The sequence below is a fragment of the Calidris pugnax genome, unplaced genomic scaffold (genome assembly GCF_001431845.1).
Source record: "Calidris pugnax isolate Ruff unplaced genomic scaffold, ASM143184v1 scaffold56, whole genome shotgun sequence".
NCBI lineage: Eukaryota > Metazoa > Chordata > Aves > Charadriiformes > Scolopacidae > Calidris > Calidris pugnax.
In genome coordinates, this window is record NW_015090839.1 from 3,498,216 (window position 1) to 3,525,567 (window position 27,352).

Here is a 27,352-nt window from a genome sequence, read left to right on the forward strand (position 1 = left end):
AACCACATTTTTTACAAATAAGAAGCTGCAAAGGAAATAAGAACCTGACTCAGATTAGAATTTTGCATCCAAGAGAGAGTAAGGAAACCTAACCGAAAACTACAAGATGCTACAGGAAACAGAACAGGATGAAAATGTTGATTTGTTGCCATAATTTTGTCACTGGTTGTCACCATTACTTTTATTTTCCTTACGACAAGATTACAAATCCCTGCTCTTTAAAGACACAGGATCCAGGAAAAGATGGTGATATTAGGTCACAGCAACAAGTTTTCACTTAGCTTCTACTAAGTTCCTTTTTGAACAGGAACCCAAAGTAGATCAGTAAGAATTTCTTAAATCAAAACCTAAATAATCATGGTTCTGAAAGATCTTAAAGATTACTATGGCCTAACAAAGAAGTCTTCACTATAATTATGTACGTAATTGCAAAGATAGGTCCAGAACATCTAAAGATTGTGAATAAAATATTAATAGACTGTCTCTGCAATATGCTATCCAAAGTTCACACTAAACATTTAATGAAAACCTAGCCATTCGCATCTTTGCTTTGCTGGATAAACATCACTGGAGTAACACTAAGCTTTTGTAAGAAGTTGACTCATATCTTTTGAAGGTTCTGAGAATTAATACACAGCCCTAGGTCTGGATCAGAAAGATGAATCTACTTAAGGAGAATGCATCACTCTACCTGATCTTCCATCTCGTTGAATATCCACATGATACCACTCTCCATCATTGGCTTTCTTCTGGGTGGCCTTGACTTTAATGGTCCCAGAGCCCATGTCCAGCAGCAAGTAGAGGTTCCCATCTAGAAGCTCAACTGCAAAGAAGTCTACCTTTGTATTTTTCTGGCTCCTGGCATCTTTCCTCTCCTGAGGCTTGCCATGAGTGAAAAGGATCAGTCCATTGGGTTCAGTGGTTCGGAAATCAAACGAGATGGAGCCCATCCTTTTGGTATTCCATTTAGGCAGACTAATATAGGCCTCAGGTGTCTCAAAGCTGATGGGATCCAGTGTAGCCACATTCTCACATACAAATTTCACTTCCCCATAGATCTTCATCTTCGTATCACCAATCCTTGCCAAGCGAGACAGCTCCAGACGAATGTCGTTATTCTTATAAACAACCTGCCAGATACAAGGAAAAATATCATACATCAATCCTGCATACAGTACAAATACCCCAATTACTTTCAGCCATGGGAGATAAACTTCTCCCAAAAGGCAGTGGGGAGCAGAAAGGAGACCATACAAGAGTCTGACATGATGACAACCAGGAGCGTGTGTAGAAATGACAGCAACGGGTACTTTGCAATGACTATAGATGAGATAAGTAGGCAGAAGAGAACATTTAACTGAAGGACAGTGAGAACAATTAACTCTACCACAGGCCCACTCTGCTGTAAAAGCTTTTGTACATGAAATACAGTATGTGTCTGGTATCATGCTGTTATATTTGCATAAATACCATACAAAATACATAACAAAGTGTAACCTCCATGTCCATTTCCGCTAGCCACAGCAGGGAACTCTGTACCACCACTGTCATTTCTCTATTATTCCTGTAAGCCCACTTAACTACCAGGAGAGGGATGCAAAAAAATTCAAGCGAGTTGCTGTGAACTGTTGGCGATTGCCCTGTGGCTCCTAAAGAGATACAAGAAAAAAAATAAAGACCTAATATTTCTCTGACCAAGAAATCTTAGATCGCTATAGGCACAAGCTTCCTATGGAAATATCTGCACAGCCTACCCTCGCTTCAAGAAACCTATGCTCTCTGTGCTAACACACAAAAGCCTGTACATATTCAGTGCCTGGACACTTACTCTCTCTGGGTTGAGGACCAGAACTGTGGACTCTGTTGCTACATGGATGGAAATTTGGCAAGACAAGAGTCCCAAACAGGCAAGCACTCCTGAGCGTGCCTGGTTTGCTCAGGAGTCCAGACCTCCTGCACTTTTCTTTCTCATGGGTACAGAATTAATTCCTTGCAAAGAGGACTCCTCTCTGCCCCGAACTGTTCTCACAGAGGCAGGGACTGGAGAAGGCACAAAACTGAAATATTTGTAAACTGTACTTCTTCTCAACCACCTTCTGTGCTTCCTGAACCCAGAGCTGGCACATACAGCAAGCAAAAGCATTTTTGCAACTAGCACAATTTTGATTGAATTCATGTTCTACGACAATACTGAAGACTGATTTCTTCTAAGGAGTCATTATTTTATAATACTTTGTATCTATTACATACAGCATATACATAGCACACATTTGATTTCTGCTTGCAAAACGCTAGCAGGATGAGCTGTCAGCAATTTGCTATGAAAAAAGAAGAGAAAAGAGATATGCATTGTTAATTCTAAGAATAAAGGAAATTCAGAGAAATGAGTGTGCAGTAAATATTAAAAGGCAAACAAGGGAGAGAATGAGCGATAAGCTTCTAAAGTAGGTAACCTCGGGATGAAAAACAAATTAAATCACAATTCAATTCATTTAGAGCAAGTGAAGAATTTCCAGCTGTCACTAAGCATTGAAGGAGAGTTTCCCTAGTGCAGTCCACCCAGCATCAGATTTTCCTGTTGCAAAAGCAAACACCCTACATATGAGTGAAATAAGAAGCCAGTTGTTAGCTCCCATTTGAGTCATGGCACGAAGCTGTAGTTCCTCCCAGTAGAGGACAGTATTGACCCACAATAGCTTGTTTTGCTCCAATTCCCACTAAAGCGCTCTGCCCTCACGCAGACTTCAAAAACGTCAAGTCTATTAATATCTGCAACAAGGAATAAAATATATTTTCAATTTGTGGGACGGTAGTAGTCTCATTCTACGGATTAACCATGTCAAACGCTCTCGCTTGACAGACCATACACCTCCTTCCAGTGACTCAGCAAGGCTCCCCCTCTCATACAGCCTCCCCCTCTTGCCCGACAAGGAGGTGCCCCTCAGGCAACCATCAGAGAGGAGCTGCAGCTGCCTCTGTACCTTGGAAACTCACACGTGAGGAGCAAGAGATGGAGTCCGTGCTCCTGCAGCTACCTGGACTGCCCAGGACTTCTGCACATACTTTGTGTGCACAGAAAGTCCAGTGATTTCCACAAACACTAGTTCTGGGCGCTGCGTGCAGTCCTGTCTCTGCAGCTCAGGGAAACAGAGGAGCTAAAGCTACAGAGGAAAATAAATAGAACAATTAAGAGGGTGAAGGAGGATGCTATACAAGGATGGCCTGAAAAGGCTGGGGCTCTTTTATTTGGAGAGGACCTGGGAAAAATATGATTGAAGACGGAGAAGGTTAATATAGAACTGCTCCTTGCCAAATCCAGCAATAATAGAACTAGAGGCACTCACTGGAATCTGTAGGGTATCATTTTAAAATAGATTTTGAGAAGTATTTATTTACACAGAGGGTAGTGAACTTCTGGCACTTGCTGCCACAGAAGGTTGTGGAAGCAGAGAGCATCAGCAGCCACAAAAAGAACCAGAAAGATAAATGGACAGCAAGTCCACAAACTGATATTAAAGGGAAAAGCAACAGATGGACCTTCCAATATTCTTAATCCAATAGCAGTGGATGTTGTGGGAATGTTAGGGGAAGGCACCACTGATAGTAGTCATGTTCACATGCTCTCCCTAAATAGCACCCCACCTGTCACTGCAGGGAGAACACTGGGTAAATGGATTGACTCTTCTTCAGGCTCACTAAGGCTTTTCTCACGTTCTTTATAAATCTACATGTCTAGTAGGTTGCACACTCTACTTCTTATCTCACTGCAGGGACAGCCTGGAAAAGAGGGTAACTGGAAATAAGCTCCTGTGGACAGAGTCCTTCTGCCAGGACATACATATGGGACTCCTTGACTGGTATAACTGCAGCACAACATTGCATTTTTGGTTTCACCCCAGTATGGAGTTGCTTTGGTGGGCAAGAGAATGCAAAGCCTGAATGAACTGTGATTTCAATGAACCTAACATAGAACTGCCCTTATAGGGTACTGCTAACAGTTGCTCAGACCAATGCTCCTCTAAACTGGACCTTGACCCAGCCTTTGGCCATATAAGAGGAGCAGACAGGTGGCACAATACCCTACATGTGATTGATGCCTGGTGCTGGGCTGTATCTAACTATGACTCGGGGACCTGCTTTCAGCAACCTCTGCAGGTTGGTGGTAGAAGGAATATGATCACATACAGGGAGACAGCTTCCAGCTCTCAGCTGAGCCACGCACAGGGTACATCTCCCCCTTTCACATATTTGATACTTGGGCAACAATTCCCATCTTTTCTGGGGAAACACAGAAGGTCTGTCTCTGGGTTTGTTTGGGGTTTGCTGCACACTGTCTTGTATTTCATTAGTCATACCAGCACCACAGCTGGAGAATACTTGAGGCAAAAGACTTTCAAAGGATCTAGAGAAAATTACAGGGAGTTAATTGTAACCCAGAAAGTCACTAACAATGGAGGGAGGATCATGAGAGCAAGTTTGAAAGAAAGGACCAAGAAATCAAGTACAAAGTAAGACCTGTGGAAGGGAGGAGAAAGGGTCTTGAATAGGTACAAGAGTTTTGAATTCAATCTTTTCAAAGAAACAGATCCACCCCAATCTGAATCTCTATTATTCAAGTGCTTTTTGTTCTACAGTATTTTCTTTAAACAAACTCAAACCCACAACCTAGCTTAAGAAATTTAAAAGGCACCTATATTTAAGGAAAATTACAAGTGTTCACAAAGCTGACTTGAGGTACCACTAACAGCCACATTTGGACATCAAGATCTTGATGTATAATCAGGTACTTCTCAGCACTATAAACAAAAGGATAAAAATAATCCTTGGGTGTAAAACCAAGGTGAATCCTGAGCAGGAATAGAGACAACTGCATTTCTGGCTTGAGCAATGAGACACTGAGGCAGCTTCTGATATCCACAGTTCAATTGTTAAACCAATGGTTCAAGAATGAGAAAAGGGAATATAATTAAATGACTGGAATGCATGTCCCATAGTGAAGAACATTCAAATTCTGTCTGTTTAATAGGTAGAGGTTAAAGGGTGATTTGATTACCATCTACGAGTGCCTGTGCAGAAAATGGAATTTGGCAATAGAGAGCTCTTCAATCCATGTGACAAAAGAATAATGGGATCCGGGAGCTAGAAATTGAAGTTAGAGAAATTCATATTTTAAAATATTATGACTTATTTTTACATGAGGGTAATTTGCTATTGAAATAATTTACTACAGGTTATGGTGTGTTCTCTGCTACTGGCAAACTTTAAATTAAAATAATATCTTGTTTTCTCTAAAAGACATAGTGAGACAGGAATTAATTATATAGCAAATCAGCCTAGATTATCATAATGGCTCTTTCTGGCCTCATAACCTATGAATCTTTGTGTTTTAATGAAATCAACAGATGCCTCAGTGCAGTTTTCCAGGATAGATGAAACACACCCTTCCCAAATGTTAAAACTGCTTGGTAAAGAAGATACTTGTGTCAATTCTGGTCTGACTTGCCACTAGTACTTTCAGTGAGGCTTTTTCATATGATTGTGGTCCTACCTTGTCACAGCTCATTAAAAAGGAAGGCAAGTAAATAGTCCAGGACAAAAAACTTGATTCTATAGTTCCAAATGTACGAGCTTCAAGAACTAGTTTCTTAGAGAGTCACCTGCTGCAAGCCAGAGAAGAAACGTTTTCACATTTCCCTGAGGAAGCTGTCTGCCAGCAGTAGACCCTACCATCGGCATTAGACTTCCTACCTCGTACTCTCATTTTACCAGCAATCTCCGAAGTAACTTGAGGGCTCTTCAGGGTATACCAAAATGCTGATTGAAACCCACACCTCTTTAACTCCAAATGAGGCCATAACTGACTCGAAGAACTGCCCCTCACTAGGACATAGTCTTCTAGGGTCACTCTAGGACATGGCTTCCATAACAACTTAGAAGTAAGCATAGCAATGAAAGCAGCGCCCATACATTTGTATCAGGTGGCTTTCTGAACATAGCTGATCTTGCCTGTTTCATCCTGTGTCTGATATGTGTATCAGAGAAGGTCAAGAGGCCTAAGGGAGTCAAGGAGATGATTCCTGGTACAGACAAACACATCCACTTTACAATTATTCCGGGAAGGAAGATAGAAAAGAGAAATGACAAGAAAACGACTAGCAAAAGCTATGCACTGAGCCATTTGAAAAGTAACCTTCATTTTCAATCTTAAAATAGCTTTATATTCCAAAAATGAAATTAGAACAATGAGAAAAACGTTGTGGTTTTTTTTTTTTTTTCTTTTCCATGAGGATGGCTTCTAAATACACTTTAAGAAAGGAATTTTTTGACTATTCAGTGCCTTTGTTTAATGAATTGGACCAGTATAGACAGTTGGTCAGGGTCAGGATAGTCCAGACACACATAGTCTTTGATAAACAGCAGTAGAATTCCAGGACATCTGAGACATTTTGAGGGATAAAAAGATATACAGTAAATTAGGTTTCCTTTAAATCTGCTGAGAAAGAAGAGTTTGTTTTAAGCTAAGCTAAAACAAATTGGCAATCTAGCTTTGAGGTTTCTTAAAAATGGCAACTTTGCAATTCTGAAGCATTCAAGGAATTTCTCCAGCTAAACTTACAAGAAGCTTCACATATGGGTTAATGAGAGCTCTAATCAGATGGCTTTTCACAACGATGAAAAGCGTCTCTCTGCAATCAAGTGAAGATGCAGATAGAGAGGGAGCAACAAAAGTGAGGAAAAATGATGTGCTAGACTTGGACAGTGGCCAACATAAAAACTCCTCTCCAACTTGGTGCTATTAAGTAGGAAAGATGGTTTTCAGTGCAGGCTGACACAGGCATGGTCCAAAGGGAAATGGCCATTTATAGTCCGGCAAATGAGATGACCATCATGAAAAAGAGCAATAACCTGAAGGCTGTGTAAGTTTAGCTAGCTAGGTGTATTGGGTTTGCATGGCAACGTTTTGGTAGCAGGGGTCTACAGGGATGGCTTCTGTGAGAAGCTGCTAGAAGTTTCCCCTATGTCTGATTTCCCCTACGTCCAAGATGGACACGCTGCTGGCCAAGGCCAAGCCAATCAGTGACGGTGGTAGCGCCTCTGGGATAACATATTTAAGAAGGGGAAAAAAAAAAGACAGCTGTGCAAGAGAAACTGCAGGCAGAGAGAGAAGTGAGAATATGTGAGAGCAACAACTCTGAAGATACTAAGGTCAGTGAAAAAGGAGGGGGAGGAGGTACTCCAGGCACCAGAGCAAAGAGTCCCCTGCAGCCCATGGTGAAACAGCCTGTCCCCCTGCCCACGGAAGTTAATGGTGGAGCAGATAACCACTTCCAGCCCATGAAGGACCCCGTGCCAGAGCAGGTTGATGCCCGAAGGAGGCCGTGACCCCAGGAGAAGCCCATACTGCAGCAGGCTCCTGTCAGGACCTGTGGACCCATGGAAAGAGAGGAGCCCATGCTGGAGCAGGTTTGCTGGCAAGACTTGTGATCCTCTGGGGGACCCACACTGGAGCAGTCTGTTCCTGACCTCCCCCTAAGAAAGAAGGAGCAGCAGAAATAGGTGATGAACTGGCCGCAACCCCCATTCCCCATCGCCCTGTGCTGCTCCAGAGGAGGAGGCAGAGAAATTAGGAGTGAAGCTGAGCCTGGGAAAAGGAGAGAGGGTGAGGTAGGGGAAAGGTGTTTTAAGATTCAGTTTTTATTTCTCATTATCCCCCTCTGATTTGATTGGTAATAAATTAAATTATTTTTCCCCAAGTGAAGTCTCTTCTTCACAGTAATTAGTGAATGATCTCTCCCTGTCCTTATCTCAATGCATGAGCCTTTCGTTATATTTTTTCTCCCTTGTCCAGTTGAGAGGGGAGCAATAGAATGGCTCTGGTGGTGTCCAGCCAGGGTCAACCCACTGCACGAGGAAGAGCATCTCTGAAGTTCAGTTCTTGTTGACTTACTGTATCCTGTGTATCACTGATTGCTTTTTCCTGTCACAGGCTGCCCCCATTCACTTCCAACGACCCGTATCAGTTGTCAGATGGACTCACTGCAAGACATTCAGCCTAGAGCCTGCATGAGCCTTTCGTTATATTTTTTCTCCCTTGTCCAGTTGAGAGGGGAGCAATAGAATGGCTCTGGTGGTGTCCAGCCAGGGTCAACCCACTGCACGAGGAAGAGCATCTCTGAAGTTCAGTTCTTGTTGACTTACTGTATCCTGTGTATCACTGATTGCTTTTTCCTGTCACAGGCTGCCCCCATTCACTTCCAACGACCCGTATCACTTCTCAGGACTCACTGCAAGACATTCAGCCTAGAGCCTAAGACTTCCCTAAAGACACCTGTACTGAACCAGACAAGTTCCTGCAGCTTAAAAAATGACAGTTTATCAGATGGTTTACCAGAACTATGTGTTTCTAGCCTGCCCCAACCAGCAAGTGGAAACAAACACAGCAGCTAACAGCGCTTTGCTTTGTGTTTGGGAACGACTACGTAAGCAGCGATCCGAGGCTTCAGTGACACGTAACTAAAGCTGCTATACTTATTTAAAGAACTATATATGGATTGTGCATACCTAGTCTAAACATATTTGATGGTTCACTGGAATAACAACTATATCCAGGTAATAAAAAATGACAATTACCATTCACCACACCAAAGGAGTTAATTTGCTTGTCGTGAAAAACAATGCACCAAACATTGATGATAAGTAACTGAAACCCAAAAGTCTCAAATATGATTTGTGCTATGTTGATTAAAGTAGTGAGATCCTACATTCTATATGAGTTATGTTTATCAAAGAACATGCGTTTACCCAGCTTAAAACAGGAATACGGTGAGAAGAATGCTTAAACAATAAGGTAGAACTATTTCAAGCTTCCCTACAAATCTTTTTCCACCTTACAGTAGGTTCTGAATAACTTCAAGTTCTGTGGAAAACTCCAGAAGAGAGATTGATTTAATTTCAGAAGACTTACAGGAAGACAGACAGAGAGCACTTCCTGAAGTAGGATACAAAGTAAGAGAAATAAAAGAGATTCAAGGTGCCAGTAAAAAAGGGCTGAAAAAAGGCAGGGTGGAATTTCTTCATCTGGTCCAGTAAGAATGCTTCCTTACGACATACTGAGGACTTCATTGTGGTCATAACTATCCTTTCAGCCAAAAAATAAGCCCCTGCTTCTCATGAGAATTCAGGCTACGACATACTGAGGACAGAGGAGCCTGTACTTCATTGTGGTCATAACTATCCTTTCAGCCAAAAAATAAGCCCCTGCTTCTCATGAGAATTCAGGACATCGGAGTGCATTCCCAGTTACTACAGAGTTAACACCAACTCAGATCACGCACAGGGTACCCCAGAGCAAGCTTAAACAGATTAAGGCAGATCAAAGTCCATCTTGCTGCCTTATCTTTCACCTTGGAACACACTGAAGTAAAGACCTAACATTTCTAGCTATGCCTTTTTGGAATAAGATCTAAGATTTTTCGCCTTACAACCAACCAAATATATGAATGAGACAGATTCCAAACTTTAGGGGGAAAAAAAGTTGCTTTTCAGTTATTTATTGAAGTTTTAATATGTGTCTAGAGCTGTACAATGCGTTTGTGCATATATTAAGCCTGCTGCTTCTTGATTTAGCTATGAATATTGCTAAGTGACTAAAATGTCAAGTGCTCTACAGCCTTACTTCTCAGTGTTGCATTGCAGCATTCAAACTACAGAAAAGCAGGGCTGTGAAATGACCTAGTTCTTGGACTTTTAAAAGGTAGAAATAAGGACATAATTTATTTTACTACATGGGTAGGTTTCTGCATCCTCCGTGCTGGGATACACTGACTGCTAATTCATCTGGTCTACTGCTGAAACAAATGTTAATTTCAAAGGGAATAGTAGACCCTACAATTGCATCTTGAGACAAATATAACAGAAACATTAAAAATTATATATATTTGTGAAAAAATACATGACGTTATAGAGTTGCAAGAGAAATCCTGCTGAAAGTTTCTATATTGGCCTCAGAGACTTAAGTCCTTTCTTCAGCTACCAAAAAGGCACAACACAGGGAACAGTAAGAATAAGTAGAATTGGCTGTAGCATCAACTATGATTGAAGGATGAATGCTCTTTTGCGGTGGAAGCGTCAAGTCCTTTCCCCACTACAGGAACTTCAACTTTTGTGCAATAAGTGAAGAAAGGGATCACAGAAAATAAGGTATAGTTCCCATATTTCTTAAAATATCACTTTTACACAGATTTTCTAAGCAATGGTGAGAAAGCCACCTAAACTCAGTATTTTCAAAAGTATATTACTCACATTATGGTGGCCAACTATGTAATTGGTTTAGCAGAAGTGCTAATTAGCCAAAAGCTGTAATTCATATTTATTCTAAAGCTAAAACAAACGCTCTGAGAAATTTGACTTGGATTTCTCAGTCTGCTCCTAAAAACTAGCTGATACTTCTTAATATTTAGGTGTAAAAGTAACTGACGTTTGACAGTAGCAGAGTTCACCTTCGTGTCATGGCAAAGCATTTAGGCCATTTCAGTGTGGATTCAGGTGCACAAACTTGAACTACTCTCTTGCTTCATGTTCTATTCACCCTCCATTTGCCTAGTAACAGAGAAGAATAAAAGCTGCAGGACAGGGAAGCCAAGACGGCCAGCTACGATGCTCCTTATACGTGCCACAGGCCATAGGCACAGGCATACTTCATGCTAGTCCTGAAAAGCAACGTGACTATAATAAATCTCTGGATATAAGAAGGGCATAGAGGAGATATGCCAGTATTTTACAAACACTCATGCATATACAATAATGAGAAAATTCTACGTTCTACATTGAGCCTGTATTGTCAGAGGTAAAAGAAGATAGAAGAAAGAAACACTTAATAGCTACACATAGAAAATGCTTCATTGGGGGATTGAATGAGGCATCCTGGAACGTATGGAGACATAGGAGGAGACAATGCTGTACTCTGCTGGAGATCATGTGCAGTTTGGACAACTGTGCTTCAAGAAAGGAGTGGGGCTATTGGAAAGAGTCCTGAGGAGAGCAATAAGAATAAGCAGAGGTCTAGAAAATAGAAGAAAGATTGAAAGTATTGCTTCCTTTTAACCTAAAGAAAACTGCAAGGAGACATTATAGCAGTGTTCAAATATAAAAAGGCTGCTACAAAGCAGAAAGGAACAATCTGTTCTTTGTATCTATGCTGAAAAGGATGAGAAATAATGGGCAAAAATTACAGCAAGAAAGTGTTAGAATTGATGTTAGTAAAAGCTTTTTAATTTAAGAACAGTGAAGGACTGGAAGAGATTGCCTGAGGAGCAACCATCACCTGAGACCTTTAATTATAGGTTAAACAAATTGCTGTCAAGACTTACATATATGTCATTGATTTTGTCTTGGGACAGAGGAAGCGGAAAGGATTAAATAACCTCTCATGGTCCTTTCCAGTTGTATTTTATATGATCCTGTGTTGGGGGGTGGGCAGGACATGAGAAAGGTGAAATTACTATGTAGCTAAATACTTTCCTAGAATTCAATGCACAGAAAGGTAGAATAAACCTTATATTAACACAATTCTGATATCCCACAATTTCAAAGAGCTTAAATTTACAAATTAACTTCCTAGCTAATGAAGGTTTGACAGCTTTTTTAGAGTTAAGTAAAAAAAAAAAAAGAAATCATCATCACAAAAGCCGCAGTAGTTGACTTCAATTACATTCAGTTCTGTATTGAGCTTATACAGACATTCACCAGTTACAGAATGCTCTGCTCCTCCCAAATACATCCTGAAATCTCAGATTTGTCTAGCTAGCACAAGCTAAATCTGTCTAGCTTGGTTCAGTGATGAGTATGTGAGGAAATGATTACTGTCAAGTGTCTTAAGGATTTCATCTGAAAGGCAGAGAGGAATTATTTTAGGATGGCCCCATTGATTATTTAAGGCTTGAACCTTATTACACAAGACAGTGAAAACTGTATCAGACAATGACTTAGCAAATAACACTCTACTTAGCCATTTCATTGTGTTTCAAATCCACCTAAGGTTGTGCAAGTACAAAAGACCTATCTCAGGAAATAGATCTGTTTAGTATGGCTGGGAGAATGTTTCCATCAGGACAGCTTGCTAACACAGAATTCCATTTTCCTAACAGAGAATTCGCAATGAAATGCTTCACCTCAAGCCGTTGCAACCCAAACCAGCACATTTAGTTTCATCAAACTTAACAGAAAAGCTTTTGTATGAACTTACCATAACATAAAACAGTATTTTCCAGGCATTTACTTTTAATAGTGGCCCCCATTTTTACCTCTGCCCTGCCCTCTCTAGGGAAATACTTTCACATGATGCAATGTCAGTGTCCCACCTGACATCAGAAGGGACTCATGACTGGTTTTGCCACAAAGCAGCTTCACCAAATACTCTGGCCCCTGCGGGAGAATGGGGGACAAGATTCCTATCGGACATCTACCACATGGAACAGCACTGGAGACGAAAATACAATTCTTGTTAAACTGGCTCCAGAGTGTTTGGGGTCAGCTCAATAATTAATATGAAATAATTTGATTTAAGGAATGTCAGATTATTACAGATTCATTCAATTCTGAAGTTTTCAGGAATTACCATTTTTTAAAGGAACTCTTAATCAGCAGCAATGAAAACAAATGTGGGCTGAAGGAACCTCCTTTGGGACAGGAACTCTTCATTTCACTCAGCTTTTCATTTCAGTGATAAAATGAGTTTTAATGAGAACAGCAATGTTTAAAGTCTTCTGTGAAAATACTGAATAGGTACTGCTTATGTACAGGTAGGCAGTTTTTCCCCACTACCTATCTTCCCTAGCCAATGTGCCTTGAGCCTGCTTCACAAGAATATCCCTGGCAGGTACAAGAAGGCAGCTCAGTCTCCACGTGCCAGTCAAGCATTAGTCCCACTGCCTGCGCTTCCAATGTGCTGGGCAAATTGTGCCAGCCACAGTGGCATTTCCTCTGGTTTTGTCACTTGTCCAGAAAAAAACAAATTGAAAACATTTACCATTACGTACGGGAGAGCACATGCTTAAAAGCGAGCCCTGCTCAAATAACACTGCAATAAGAGCAACAGAGGAAGTATTTAGTGGATTTAGTATTGCGTAGACTTAGTGCACAAACTTCAAGTGGTGTCACTGCAGTCAGACCATAGCAGCTGGGGTGCTGTATCCCATCGCGTGTCTCCCTCCCTCAGCCTTAGCACAGAAGTTGCAGGGACACTGGCATCTCCTTCCATCTGCAATGGCAGCCAAAGGAGGAGGCATCCTTCAGCGAGGCTCTCCTCCCGGGAGGGAGCAATGACATTCCAGGTCTGCTGAAGAAGTGCACTATCCCACAGCTGACACCATCTGCCATAGTGCACTACACAGGTCTAGATGGTCTGGGGAGGAGGAGGAGAACCTGTCTCCATACGTCTAGACTAAAACACTATGGGTTTCTACACTGTTTTTTTTAATGCCTCTCTCATTGCTCTGTGCGAAAACCTGCCAAGGCGGGCATCTCTCCAGGATGTCTTTGCTCACCTCTGTTTATATTCCGAGGCATGGGACAAGGCTCAAACCCTCCTCGGGTAGGATTCCCCAAACATTTATCTGCACTAGGACTTAATAATGTGCAAAAACAAGGAGGTGATGAGCTAAATATTTACTGGAGGGGGCAGGAAATGTAATTGATTCCCTACCTACAAGAGAAAAATAGTGTGATCTTATAACCCCATCTTGATGCTAGAAAAAGAACGAGAAGCTCTTGTACATCTTTTTCCTACATGTATCTAAAGACTCTCAGCTATGACCTCCTGCCCTACAGCTCCCAGCACTAACAAAAGGAAGAGGGGTGGGGGGAAATAAAAAAAAATAATTAAAAAAAAAACCCCAAAACTATCTTCTGTTTGGAAGTAAGTCCAGTTACCACGATGCCAGAAAGTCTAGCCCATCTATTTTTGTTTTCCTAAACCCATCATCTTTAGAGGTTTCGTGGGGAAAATTATTAAAACTGTGCAAATATTAAAACCAGTGGAGCTGCCAGAGCCCGTGGGGGCTGTTGGTAAAACTTCCCCTGCATCCCTTGCTTTGGGTGGGAAGCTGCGTGTGGAGCACAAGTGCACTTGCACCAGGGGGATAAGAGGGGAGGAGCAGCCAGCGCAGCCAGAAGGCTGTGAGAGAGCATTAATGCAAGCACGTGAAAGGAGAAAAAAACCCAGGCAAAAAAAAGGGTGACATTTTCCAGTGGAAGCACTGAAATGAGAATCAGAAATGGGAGACAGATGAGGGCCTAAGCAGCCCATTCAGCTCCAGATAACACTTCCTCCTCAAAAGGAGCTGGGTGCTGCAATCAGGAGCAGCAAGAGCTCTTGGGTAAGGAGAGAGGTCAGGGCTGGAGTCAGCACTGAGCTCCAGGCAAAAGAGGCAGCTGATCAGCTGGTTCCAGGCATTCGGGGCCTGATTCTGCAAAATGCAGAGAGCTCTTAATACTGTTTTGTCTCTGCAGTGGCCCTATCACTATGTATTTTTATCTTTCTATTAAAAAAAAAAAAAAAAAAGAAAAAGAAAAAAGGAAAGGGGAGGCAGGCTTTTCCCCAAAGGGAGCTGGAAAACATACATCTCTCCATTGTAAAAACACTTCCCATAAGAAATTCTGACAGAGCATTAGGGCATTTTAAGTTACTCTGTGACTATTAGTGTCTTGACGTTAACTAACTGTATTATCTCCCACTCCCCCATTAAGGCCCACTCTCCCCCATTACAGAAAGTGAAAGTGAAACAGAGGGAACCAAATACTCTTGGCCAACTCATACAGCAAGGTACCAGATGTTCAGAATATCTCTGCTTTCTAATTACTACTCTGTGCCTAAGGGACAGCTAAAGAGGAAATGCTTTGGTGACACAGACCAGTGTAAATAATCTACTAACCTCTTTCAGATTTGAAATGCAATAAGATAAATATGAAATGGCAATACACTTTTCCCTCAGTTTGTCTACTTTTCCTACAATGCCATTAAATACATCCAGGCACAGGGTTAACATCTCTGTGTGGAGCTTTTTACATATGAGGTTTTACATATGAGGGATACTGGTGTCATACCTAAGAAAACTTACTTGATACAATCCTAACTTATAATATTATCTTACATTTTCTGTTTTGCTCAGAACTATCTTACTGCTTAAGAAAGACCTATAGCACATCCTAAGCTATAGAGCTTACATTGTTCAAATGCTAACAGGCAGAAAACAAAATCTGCCTTAGCCATTGTTTGGCCAAAATACTCCATTTAAATCTTTTAATCCTTTCTGGCTAACTGGACTTGCCCATCCACCCGTTTTCATCGTTCAAGCACCAACAACCTTTCCACAGCTTTCCTGAGCACTGAGACACTACTGTGGCAGCACCAAACTGTCTCAGAACATGGTGAACTTCCATTTCTGGAGTAACCTTCTTTGGAGAAAGGGCCTGGGAAAGGGGCTCTGCTCTTATTATCACCCAGGCCACCTTGACCAGAATGGTAGAACTGATTGTTTCATCTATGTGCCGCTCTTAAAGAACCAAGTGTTTCTCCTCTATGGCAGTTCCATTCTCCCTGAATAGAGTGAGCATTGTCAAAAAATCACAAAATACATAGAAATCAGTCAACCATTCTTTTTCTAATATACCAAGAAAGCTTGACTCTGTGTTCTATTGTCTGCTGAAGGAAAAAAGAGGAGAATAAGAAGAAATGGCTGACATAGCCACAAAATTTAAAAAAATCCTGGGAGCAAGGACACGTATGTCAGTGCAGGACTGGTTGCTGATGTCTGAACATGAAATCAGCTTTCATGCTATATTTGTTTGCCAATATGTGCCTATGTATATTTGCATTTACATAAACTTATCCATACACTGTGCATACATGCAGAAGAATGTATATGTATTTACATACTCACATATAGATCTGAACAGTGGATCTCTGTGTTGGTACCTACTAAGGGCATATGTATGTGTTTATACACATCTGTAAACAGTGTCTGTACGCACGCTACTATGTGTACACATCTCTCCACCTGTGATTCTTCTGCAATGCACATATTTTTCCAGGACAGAAAACTTCAGTGTGCTTACAATTAGCATTACAAGAATGCACACTGTCTGCACGTGGATCCCTACATGCATATGTTCTTATGCAGGTGTGCTGTCAACGAACTGCTTGTCATTCTGGTAACTGCTATACCTGTTCCTATCCTGAAGGTAGCTCAGAAAGCAGGAGTGTATTTTTTTGCATGAAACACTTTACTCAAGGATGGAGTTACTATTTCCTAGAGAAAAGACTGGTGGAGGAGAAATTACACAAAAATCCTTGTAACTGCATATTCAGCCTTTGCATATCCACACCCTCCAGTACATCTAGAAGTGAGGTTTCCGTTCAGAAGATGGAACTAACTTTGCTGTACATCACATTGGACTGTGTGCTGCATTGGACTTAGCAGGAGCTAAGCATGCTCCTTCATGCAGTTCTTTTTCTGTCACCTCAGCACAGTCAAACCTGAAAGGAGCACAGACGAGGGAGGAAGCATAGTAAATCAGAACAGGGGCTTCTAAGTGGAGTATCTGAAATGTAAGCTCTCCTGGGTTGGGCATGTTCTTGTCTGCAGTTCTGTTCCAAGTCCAAATAACACAACATCAGCTCTGATTATTCTACTACTTCAAAGAGGCAAACAAGGGGAAAAACCCACAACAATCCTATACAAAGCCCAGTGTGCAGAATATAAAGAGGTGGATGCTGAAAAGTAAATTGCTAGAGAATGTATGTTCAGCCCATGATGCGTCCCAGCGTCGCTGTGTCTCACCATTCCCAGGAGGGAATCGTTCTGCTTGGTTTGGGTCCTTCAGACATAAGGCAGTCAAATGCAGAAGACAAGCAATGATGATTATGACACACAAAGTGCTGCTGTTTTCTATACTGTGTTGTACTCTTTCTTCCCCTACAGTACTACCACTGCATTTCGGCTACCCCACACTTCCCCTTTTCCCTTTCGGAGCAATAGAGATAGTAACCAAAACAGGTACGTTATTTTCCTAACTCCTCAGTTATTCTGTCAATAGGATCTGTATGGCTTTATAATACAATTCCAAGATCCTTGAAAGCGCATGTATCTCATACTGCTTGGGCACCCACAAGCCTGACACCTCTCACTGCAAACCCATCATTTGCACGTGGGTCTATCAGCAGGTATGACTAAGAGTAAGAATTATTTCCCAAGAGTTTCCAAAAGGAAAGATAGGTTGCAGATATCTATCCAAGATCCTCTTAGTCCCTCACAAAAGCCAAAAAGAAGCCAAAAGTCCTGAACTGCTGTTTCTGCATTGTGCTACCAAAGAGTTTTGTTCCACCTAAGCTGACATGCCCCTTAAAGGCAGATCATCAGCTTCTTGCCAGGTTCTTCCTTGCTTGTGTAGAAGTACTATACCCCAGAAAGTGACACACTTAAATTAGCTTGAAGCAAGAGAATAAACCCTCTTGTGTTAATTGCACCCTGCAAAGTTTGCCTGCATGTTCCTGCAAGAGTTGTAAGAGGCACAGTCACTGCCTTCTAAAAACAAGTTTCATTCTCCCAGGCTGAACATAAAATCTATGCCAGTAATAGAACACAACTATTATATTATTATTACTCTTACTACTGTTACTATTGATTACTACATGTTGGAGACACTGGTGTGGTCAGGAAGCGAGGAGGCAGCAAGTGGCAGTTGAAGGGAATTCTCAGACACGGAGAAGCACAAGCATCACCTTGTACCACTTGCCAAAAACTTAGGACTGAAGGTTCGTTCCAGTGTCTTAGGCTGCCTTGCATGGAAAAAATTAAGGGCTATAAGAGGTAATATGCAAACAGGCATATTTTGCTTTAAGCCTTCCTGCTTAATTTATGGAAAAAGTGTTTATTAATAAAGTTTTCCAAGTGCCAGAGAGAGACAGACTGAGGCAGTGCACTGGGGAAAGGGCCACTGCTGCAAGTCTCAGTCATTCCAGATACTGGAAAGCATCCTTGACACCTAAGGTGGATTCTGAAAAAGGGGAAGAAGATATCTAAAATTCAGTTTACTTATCACTTTGACATGCATATAATAATACACACTCAGACACATTCTCATTTCAGTTCAGCCCAGTGCAAGATTATAGATTTAGGATCAAAGGCTGTAAGTAACTCTCACACAATGGGAACCGTATCTAAGCCTTGCAAATAGTGACTATGAAAAGAGTGCATGCGTCTTGGTGCATAACCAATTGAACATGAAATGCCTTTGTAAAGCAGTTGCTAAGAGGGCTAATGTGATTCTTCAGTATCTAAGTAGGAAACTATCAAGAAAGTACAGAAAAAAGACACCGACTACGTATATTAGTGAAACCATTTAATAATACTCTGGCCTGTTATCTTGCCTACACTTCTAAAAAGATGTTAAAAAACTTCAAAGAACACAGAAAAATACTATAGCGATTTCAAGTCTCAGACTCGTACTATGCTAGGTGAGCTATCCAATGAACTCCATCTATTTCACCAAAGGCAGACTACAAGCTGATCCAAGTCTATATGCTACGGGAATCTGCATGGGGAGAGGCTCTCTGAAAGAGGAGGTCTGCTTTAATTAGGAGACAAAAGCATAATCATATATGCCATATAGCCAAATCACAGCTATTCAGTCTGGAAGTAATGTGCAATCTTTCCAGTGATCTAATTAACCAACAAAGTCTTTAAATCATGACAGGATGCGTTAGTAGTTAGAAAAAAGAAAAAAGAAAAGGTTATATCTTGATACAAAAGTCCATCAAAACCCCAAGGCAGCATTGGTTTGTTTAAAAGGTTCAGCTTATAAAACGTATGAAGTATGCAACAAACAGTTTCTCTATCAGATATAAATACAGGAAGAACGTAAGTGCTTAAATCACAAGAGGATGACAAAGTATTTTGCAATCCAAGAGAACAAAAGAGGATGTTGATCAGCTACCAGGAATAAATATGCTTTATTTTTAATTTCACAGACCTGGGTCACTTGCTCCAAAGTCTTAAAAGAGCTGAATGAGGAGATTTCTGATCCACTGAGGTTTATTTTTAATCTTGGAATAACAGAAAGATAACAGAAGAATAAAAGAACGATAATGTTGTTGAATGTTTTAAAAAGCCAAACAGGACAAGATGTATAACTGTAGAAGTGTTTAGCCTCCAGGAGACATCAACCCTGGAGGAAATAGCACAACAGCTTCTATCCAAAGTGCTTAATAAAAACATTAAAGGATAGGAATACAATACGTAATGTCATTAGGCCTTCCTGTGTAAAAGGAGTTTCTGTCAAATAAACCTGATAGCATTTGAATGACAATGGTAAAGACACAGATGAAACATTTTTAAGGCATTTGACTGAACACCAGAAGACAGCTCTGCTTAAATTAACAGCATAAGAGAACAAAACAGGACATAATATTAGATGGATAGATAGACTTCAGCTGACAAATCTCAAAAAGCAGTTGTCAGTGGGGTATTGTTACTGAAAAGAAGCATTTCTAATGCACCATAAGGATCTGTATTTGATGGAAAGTATTAAATATTTTATCATTTACCTAGAAGTAAATATAAAAAGCGCTGAAGCTAATATTTAAAGGTAACACCAAGTTTGGCAGAGCACTAAATAACTTTAAAGGCAGAGCAGTCACACAGAGTGATTCATAGAGCATGGACGTCCAGGCCCTTTCAATCCAAGCAAGTATTAAAACAGTTGAATGCTAAAACATATGAGCTTCTGAACACAGAAGATGGGCCACAAACTGCAGAACCGGGGAGGAGAAGCCACGGGGGAGCTGCACTCTGCAAAGCTGCAACTGTTAAAACAATTTAGGAAACATCAGAGGAGAAAGTGTGAGCTTCCAGGAAAGCACTATGGCCAAAAGGGCCAGCTCAGTCTCCGGATGCATGACTTGAAGCAGCAATATGTAGCACTGGTACGATATGCACCTAAACCTGAGGTATAATTCTAATATCTTTGTTTTCTTAAAGAAAGGACTCTAAAAAATTGCAAAGAATACACCAAGCAGCTTCAACATCTGAGAACTAGAATAAATGCCTTATGGTAGAAGACAAGGAACTCCATCTCTTTAGGTTTTCAAAAGACAGGGAAAGAAGGGAATTGATTATGGTGAATAAGGGGGAAACACTGGATTTCTGAAGCATCTTTGTTCCAGTAGAAAGCTGCATCACAAGAATCAACATTTGGGAGCTAATGTTAGACAAATTCCAAACAGATATAAGGCCCAATTTCTTTTTAAAGTAAGGGGCAATTAAACATCACAACAACTTACCAAGGAAAGTAATAGATTGTCTTTTAATGCCTTTATACCAAGGCTGATTAAAACACAACTTCCCTAAAGAGGCTCAAAATTATTAGATTTAACGTGAGGGTAGTAGAAGAAATGTAGGCTTGATGTTTCTTGCTCATGAACACTCTGAAACTGCATAAGTGGGGATAATTAGATAATAGACAGAAGGTTGAGCTAGCTGGGAATGGTGGTTCTTTTTGGTCTTAAAAGTCTCTGATGTTTTGAAACCCTTACACACCACAAATCACTCAATTAGCACCAGGATAGATGACTGCACATTCACTTTGAGCAGCGGGCATTTGTCATTGACTGAGTTAAGCACCAGATCAGTAGTTACGTTTCCTGGTTTCTATTCTTGATGCTGCCACTTGCCTGTTGGATAATGTTTGACAGTTTTTCTCATGATCTCTTAGTTGAGAAAGTCAGTAATTAACTAAATAGCACTAATACATCTCATTCTCCAAATAATAATTCTTAGTGCTTTAGTTGCTTTTTATTTCTATCTATTTTTATTAAGTGTTCAATTCCCAAAATGCAAAGAAACCCAGGTGGGAGGAGAAGTCCTAATCATCCTTAAGACATCTTTAGCAACAGCTAACTGAACACAGAAAACAAGAAGCACAGTCCCACGGTGAACAGCTCTTTGCTTCCCAGTTCATACACTGACGGGAACAATGGCACTCCTGGCAGGAGAAGATGGACAAGGTGACCTGGTAGGTGTTTACTATTTCTAATATCTATGATTCTCTGGAATTTGTCTCAGTAGGGTACTCTTCTTTCATCCCTTGTTTTACACAGCACCAGTCCACCTTTTTGAGGCAGTAAAAAAAATGCTCCTTGGTTCTTAAGTCTCCTGTAAAAGGCAAACCTAAATAGATTCAGCGCTCAGAAAAAGGGCCCAGTTGAGCAATAATAAACCTGCTTAACAGTTACTTCCACGGTTATAGCCACAGGGAAAGAAATGCACATAATCACAATGTGAACATTAGTCCTGGATGGAAAGATTCCCAAGTTAAAGCCTGGGAGCCGTCTGCTGCTACCACAGCCCAAACTGATCTGGAGAGATTTCCTGCTGGAAATGCTCCTTCCAAATCTTTACAGGATTCCCAATTCCATACATGGGAAGATCACTCAGTACTGAAAGGCAGATGTCTTTGCAACGCAGCTCAGAGGCAGTTTCACCACTCTGCTTGTTAATATCCTTATTTGGGATCAATTGTTTTGGGGGCCTTTAAAATTATAAATGGTGAAAGAAGAGGGCCACAAAAATGATCAGAGGGATGGAGCACCCCTCCCATGAGTAAAGGCTGAGAGAGTTGGGGTTATTCAGCCTGGAGAAGAGAAGGCTTTGAGGAGACCTTATAGTGGTTTTCTAGAACTTAAAGGGGGCTTATAAGAGAGATGGGGACAAAATATTAGGAAGGCCTGTTGCAATAGGACAAGGAGTAATGGTTTTAAACTAAAAGAGGGAAGATTTAGACTGATATAAGGAAGAAATTTTTTACAATGAGGGTAGTGAAACACTGGCACAGATTGCCCAGAGAGGAGGTAGATGCCTCATCCCTGGAAACATTCCAGGTCAGGTTTGAGGGGCTCTGAAAAACCTCATCTAGTTGAAGATGTCCCTGTTGACTGCAGGGGAGGTTGGACTAGATGACCTTTAAAGGTCCCTGCCAACACAAACCGCTCTATGATTCTTACCAAAAAGGTTTTGTCATACAAATCAAATCTTTCTCATAAGCTCCAGCTGCAAAACCAAAAGGGGACACCACCTCTTATGTGCCCTCCTCTGCTGAATGCACTGGCAAATCCAGCCTCCAAGAGCAACAGAGAAGCTGCTGGAATCAAGTTTTTAAAAACCAGCTGTGATTTCCACACAGACCCAAAACTCTTACGAAGGGAGAGAAGAAGTGATTTCAAAAACACACTCAATGTCAAAGCTGTCATTTGAATTATTAATGTGTAACGTATAGACTTTATGTGAAGCTCACGAGATGAAAGTTATTAACCTAATAAGTTACATGCATAATTAATTTCTCCTGTGATATATGATTTGTGAAGTTCTAACAAAATGTGTCACAGAGGTTGTAAACAGAAAAACTAGCCTGAAGCCAGAAGAGCTAAGCGTATGCTAATTAAGAGAACATACTAGAAATACATATTGAGAAAAAAAATGGAGAAGAAAAGAGAGGAAGTGACAACACTGCATTTCCATGTGATGTCCTTGTGTGCAGTCATGAATAATAGGAAGCAAGCTCAGACTAGGAGAGAGAAGCAGGCACACCAGGCTTGGGTAAAGGAGAATGGAGGCATTCAGTCTTCTGGTTATCTCGCATGAAGGCAATTTCAGGACAAATCAGCCCTGGAGTATAATCCAGGGAAATGGAGGAAAGTGCTCAACTAACAGCTAGCCTGGTTACCTGAACATTGAAGCTGCAGAGGAAGAACCCTTTCTTAAATATGAGAACAGCATATACATTTCTTGAGCTTTGCTTTGTAACCAGTTTTAATACTGCAATTGATTGTTTAACCATTGCCTGGATATAATAAATGAACTGGACATCCCCAGTAACAGCTTCTGCTTGAGAGAGGTGACAAACAAAGCAGTCTTGTTCTTTAGGAGTGACCTCCTAGCATTTCACAGCAATGTTTTAGTCACCTCAAGTGTTCTGAATTCCACCATCAGATCTTTTCTCTGACAAAAGTTCAGAAAGCATCTGCATAATTATCTTCACATCTGTTCAGGGCTTGAAACATACTGGAGCACTTCACAACCAAACCAAACCGGAAAACAAACACTGGAAGACAGCTGAGAAGGACCCGATCAGCCTTCTAAAAATCACTGGCTTCATCCCCTGTTGCTGCTACTGCCTGATGGTGGCAAAAGAAAACTGTCTGCCTACCTCCTGCCCCAGTTAAGGGAACATCTTCCCTCTGGCTGGCATCTCACTGCATTCAGCTGCAGTGAAAGAGGGAAATCTCAAGGCCAACCAATTGAGCCAGGACATTCTGCCAAGGTTGCTGTTCCTGGCTGAGGAAATGGTCCTCTCTGTTTTTTCTCAGCTAGAAAGAGGGAGAGAATATACCCCTCCCCCCAACAGACATTATCCTAAAGCCCGCAGGTGCCAGCAATCCAAATAAACGTAGAGCAATTAACAGAATTAACACAGCTTTAAATAGCTTGGCTCACCAGATGCGGACTCCTAGCAGGATTCTATAAAATGTAAAGTTGTTACAGATAAAACCATTAATCATCTGTTCAGAGACTTGTTCTAGATGCAAAACCCATTCCACTTAAAATGGCTAATAATCAGAAAGAAAGGCACAGATTTAACAGGAATGATTATGCCATTCTCAAGCCCAATTTCTAAATGCCATTTTTCATCTCTGCCACCATTCCCAAACCTCTATGTTTCCTCTGCTTGCTAATACTGATACAGTAAGAAAGCTTTGCTGGCACCACTGACAGTTACCTCTTGGGGTGCTAGAACTGAGACACCATCTCTCAGTCACTTCCACTCTGGCCAGAGGAGCTTGGTGACTTGAACACTACACATCACTGCTTTCCTGGATGCTTTTGTTACTGTTCAGCTGTGTGCCATCAGCCTCATGCAGCTCACAGATAACTGATGATCTCCCTGAAGTGTTAAGTGCTCAAGTGTTAAGATTTGTGCTTAGAAAGTAGGAGCATTTAAGTTTCCCCCCCTTCTGGCAATATGAAGTCACCAGTAGCCCCAGTAGGCGACACAGCAATCCTCCTAAGGATGTTCCTCTAAGACCTGCTAAAATAAACACCATTCGTCTCACTGTGCTTCTACACCTACGTATAGACAGCTACAAGAAGCAGGGGCAGGGGGCAGACCCTAACTCATCTTTGAGCACTGATATTATCATTTCTAAAATCTCTGCTTATGGAACTGCAGCTCAAAGAGCATAAAACCTTGTGATAAACAATTCAGGGATTAAATTCCATCTTTCCATTATTCCCACTGAATTGCTTAGGAATCTAGATACATCCATTGTTAATTCTGAACTAAATGAATTCTGCCTGTGCAGTTTGAAGGAAGGAGGGAGAGAAAAAAATACCAGAGCACAGATATTCGGTGCAACAGACAATGTCAACAGGAGTAGACTGAAGCCAGAAAGCAGCAATGACAAAGAATTAGAACAGAAAGAAACTGAGACATACACAATTTGGTTGTATCATATTGAGCCTGCTGTCTTTTCCATGCAGTTCAAGTAACAAATGCAGCCCATTAGTTTCCTGCCCCCTCCGTCCTGCTTACACTTGACAGCTGGCTGGCTCCCTGCTACAGAGGGGTGGTGGACCTGGGAGGAGTTGTCCATCCCACCCGCTCAACATTCAAACCTCATCATCCCTTCTTGCCTCCCTCGTTGGCAGCTGCAGCAGCCTGGCTTTTTGGGGTGGGCAGCAGCAGCTCAGTCTTTCCTCATCACTCACAATACACACACACACATGCACTTCATAGTAATAGTCTACCCTTTAGGGTCAACCAAGAAAGTTTATATAGTGACTGCTGCTCGCAAAGAGGTGATGCTTGTCAACTGGGAAATTAGCTACTACAGCAAAAAAACCACAACCCACCCATCAACAAAAAAACCACCTCTGATTAAAGCTCTAAAAGTCTAGGTCTAGCCCTTGCACACCATGATTGAATGACCACAACCTACCTGAAAGCACAGCTAGAGTATAATATACGCTGTTGGGCACCTCCACATTCGAAGACTGCAATAAGATCAAAAGACTAACAGGAGAAAAAATAATTACCAAGAAGGCTGAGGACTTGCTAATGGTTCTAAAGTCAGACTGAAACAGGGTTAAGTTAGAAGTTCTAGCCTCAAACACAGTGATGCCTGTTGCTGGTGGTAGAGGTAGCAGATATTTTCAAAAGAAGCATAAATGATGTCATTAACAGAAAGTGTGTTGGGGCACACACCTATGTAGGGAGCAGAGTTCTTTTAATTCTTGACTTTGGACCAGGCACTAAAATACAGAAGGGAAGGTGCTTTTCTCATCACTACTACAGCTATGTCAAGAGTCAGAGAATGTATCATGGCACTGGAGAATACATTAAGCTCTGCATGTTCCACGTTATTAGCTCTCTGCCTACCAATCTTTCAAAGCCTACATGCCAAAAAAGTTCCCTCTTTACCTTCCTTGGTGATGAGCATCCCACTCACCCCTAGGCTGCAAATGCCTGTTTCATACAAATGTACGCAAACAGCACAGTTTTGCAACTTCTCTCTCTCCTATCCTTTATTAGATGGGGGCAGTAACATGGTGACGAAGGATAAAGAGAAGGCTGAGGTATTAATGCCTTCTTTGCCTCAGTCTTTAGTAGTAGAATCAGTTGTTCCCTGAGTACTCATACCACTGATTTAGTAGATAGGGGCAGGGAGCAGAATGAAGCCCTCGAAATCCAAAGGGATCCAAATGGTAAGGGACCTGTTATAGCACCCAGACATATACAATTCTATGGGGCCAGATGGGATCCACCTGAGGGTACTGAGGGAGCTGGTGGAAGTGCTCACTGAGCCACTTTCCATCATTTACCAGCAGTCCTGGCAAAAGATCACAGCATCCATTAGGATGGGACCACATTTGGCTAACGAAATAAGAAAAAGACAACCATAAATCTTTGCTACAGTAACCTCTATGAGTATCACCACTGCTCTGCTGATGACTTCGGACTCAGCTGTGTTTGTCCATCAATACTTTGTATCTTGTCTTTGTTTACTCTTGAATGGAGATGGATTAGATCACATATGTGTGAAAGGATCGTTGCTTTAATATTTCCATTCTTTAGGGCTTGGGATACCAATTACCTTTATTGTATGCCCAAAGCACAGGCTATATTGCTCCAATTCCCATTACATTTTCTGAATTTGCCTATATGAATATAGTTCTACACTTGTAAACACCCTCATTTGCTGAACAACACCACATGGCGCATCCCTTGCAGGTACAGAAGCTCAGCAGGAGTCAGGTTCATTATGCAGGGAAGAAAAGCCTGCTCCTGATGGTCCTGCTGCAGAGCAAGCACAGATGGCCGGAGCGCCAGGGCTGAGGGTCACATGAGGATGGTGCAGTCGGGGTTCCGTGCAGTGCCCCACCACTGGTGTGACACATCAGCCTGCTGGCTACGCTGCCCGGTGGTGACACCAACCTCTGCTGCTGGTTTCCTCCCTAGGTACCTGTTTCAGTGCCAGCTGGACAGAGTTAAGCTGGGTTAGACCACACTTTGATCTAGCTCCGTGGATCCTCTTTAATTTATGAGCATGGTGGCACTATGTAGTTCAAACAGCCGTGCAAAAAGATGCCTCTTATTCCTTCTGCATAGAAAACTTCAGTATCTATGTTTGCTCATTAATGTTGTCTTTAAAATATACGTTCAATCTACATATATACTTTATTAATCAGACTTTGGCCATTAATTACTTTTGTAAACTTTCTAAGAGTGCAGTAACTTTAGGAGTTCAATGCCACTGAACTGTTGGTACGTGAATTATCCTTTAAATTAATCCCCCAACAAAATGTGTGCACTGGGGCTGACCTACAATGCCTGCAAGCTGCTGCCTGCCTACTGATAAGAGTTCCAGAGAACAAGATAGTATATTGTAATAAATGTGATCTTAACTAGAACCTGCATTTGTTTAATTTGTGGACAGAGCTATGAAAAAAAAAAAAAAAAACAAACAGTTTGTACTTCTAGATTCATTGTGGCTGTAGGATTCTGGAGCCTTTGCTACATGACTTTCATTAGAGAAGAAATTTTAGGAGCCTAGTGATTCAGTACAAAGATGATAAAATAACTTCTCCAACCCCTGTACCAAAGTCAGCTGAAACTTCATCTCCTGTATTTGGATCTCCCACGTTTTACTAACTGAAAAGTAATTCTAGCACTTCATTTTCATACTCAAATTCCTTCACTAAAGATAATTTCACATTGTCTTGCTGCTTAACAGGAATAGTTT

At 41.3% G+C, this 27,352-nt stretch overlaps 1 protein-coding gene across 18 annotated transcripts in view; it reads right to left on the reverse strand.

Moving 5' to 3' along the window:
- Nucleotides 1-27,352, reverse strand: part of NRXN3 (neurexin 3) — a 925,309-nt gene that overhangs the window by 675,972 nt on the left and 221,985 nt on the right. For all 18 annotated transcript variants that reach the window (XR_001412019.1, XR_001412018.1, XR_001412017.1 and 15 more), the window contains one exon: nt 692-1,130. Coding sequence is in view for 14 of the 18 variants with exons in the window: in XM_014941879.1 (XP_014797365.1) it covers nt 692-1,130 (439 nt within the window). In the remaining 4 variants the exon portion in view is untranslated. The remainder of the gene's footprint in view (nt 1-691; nt 1,131-27,352) is intronic.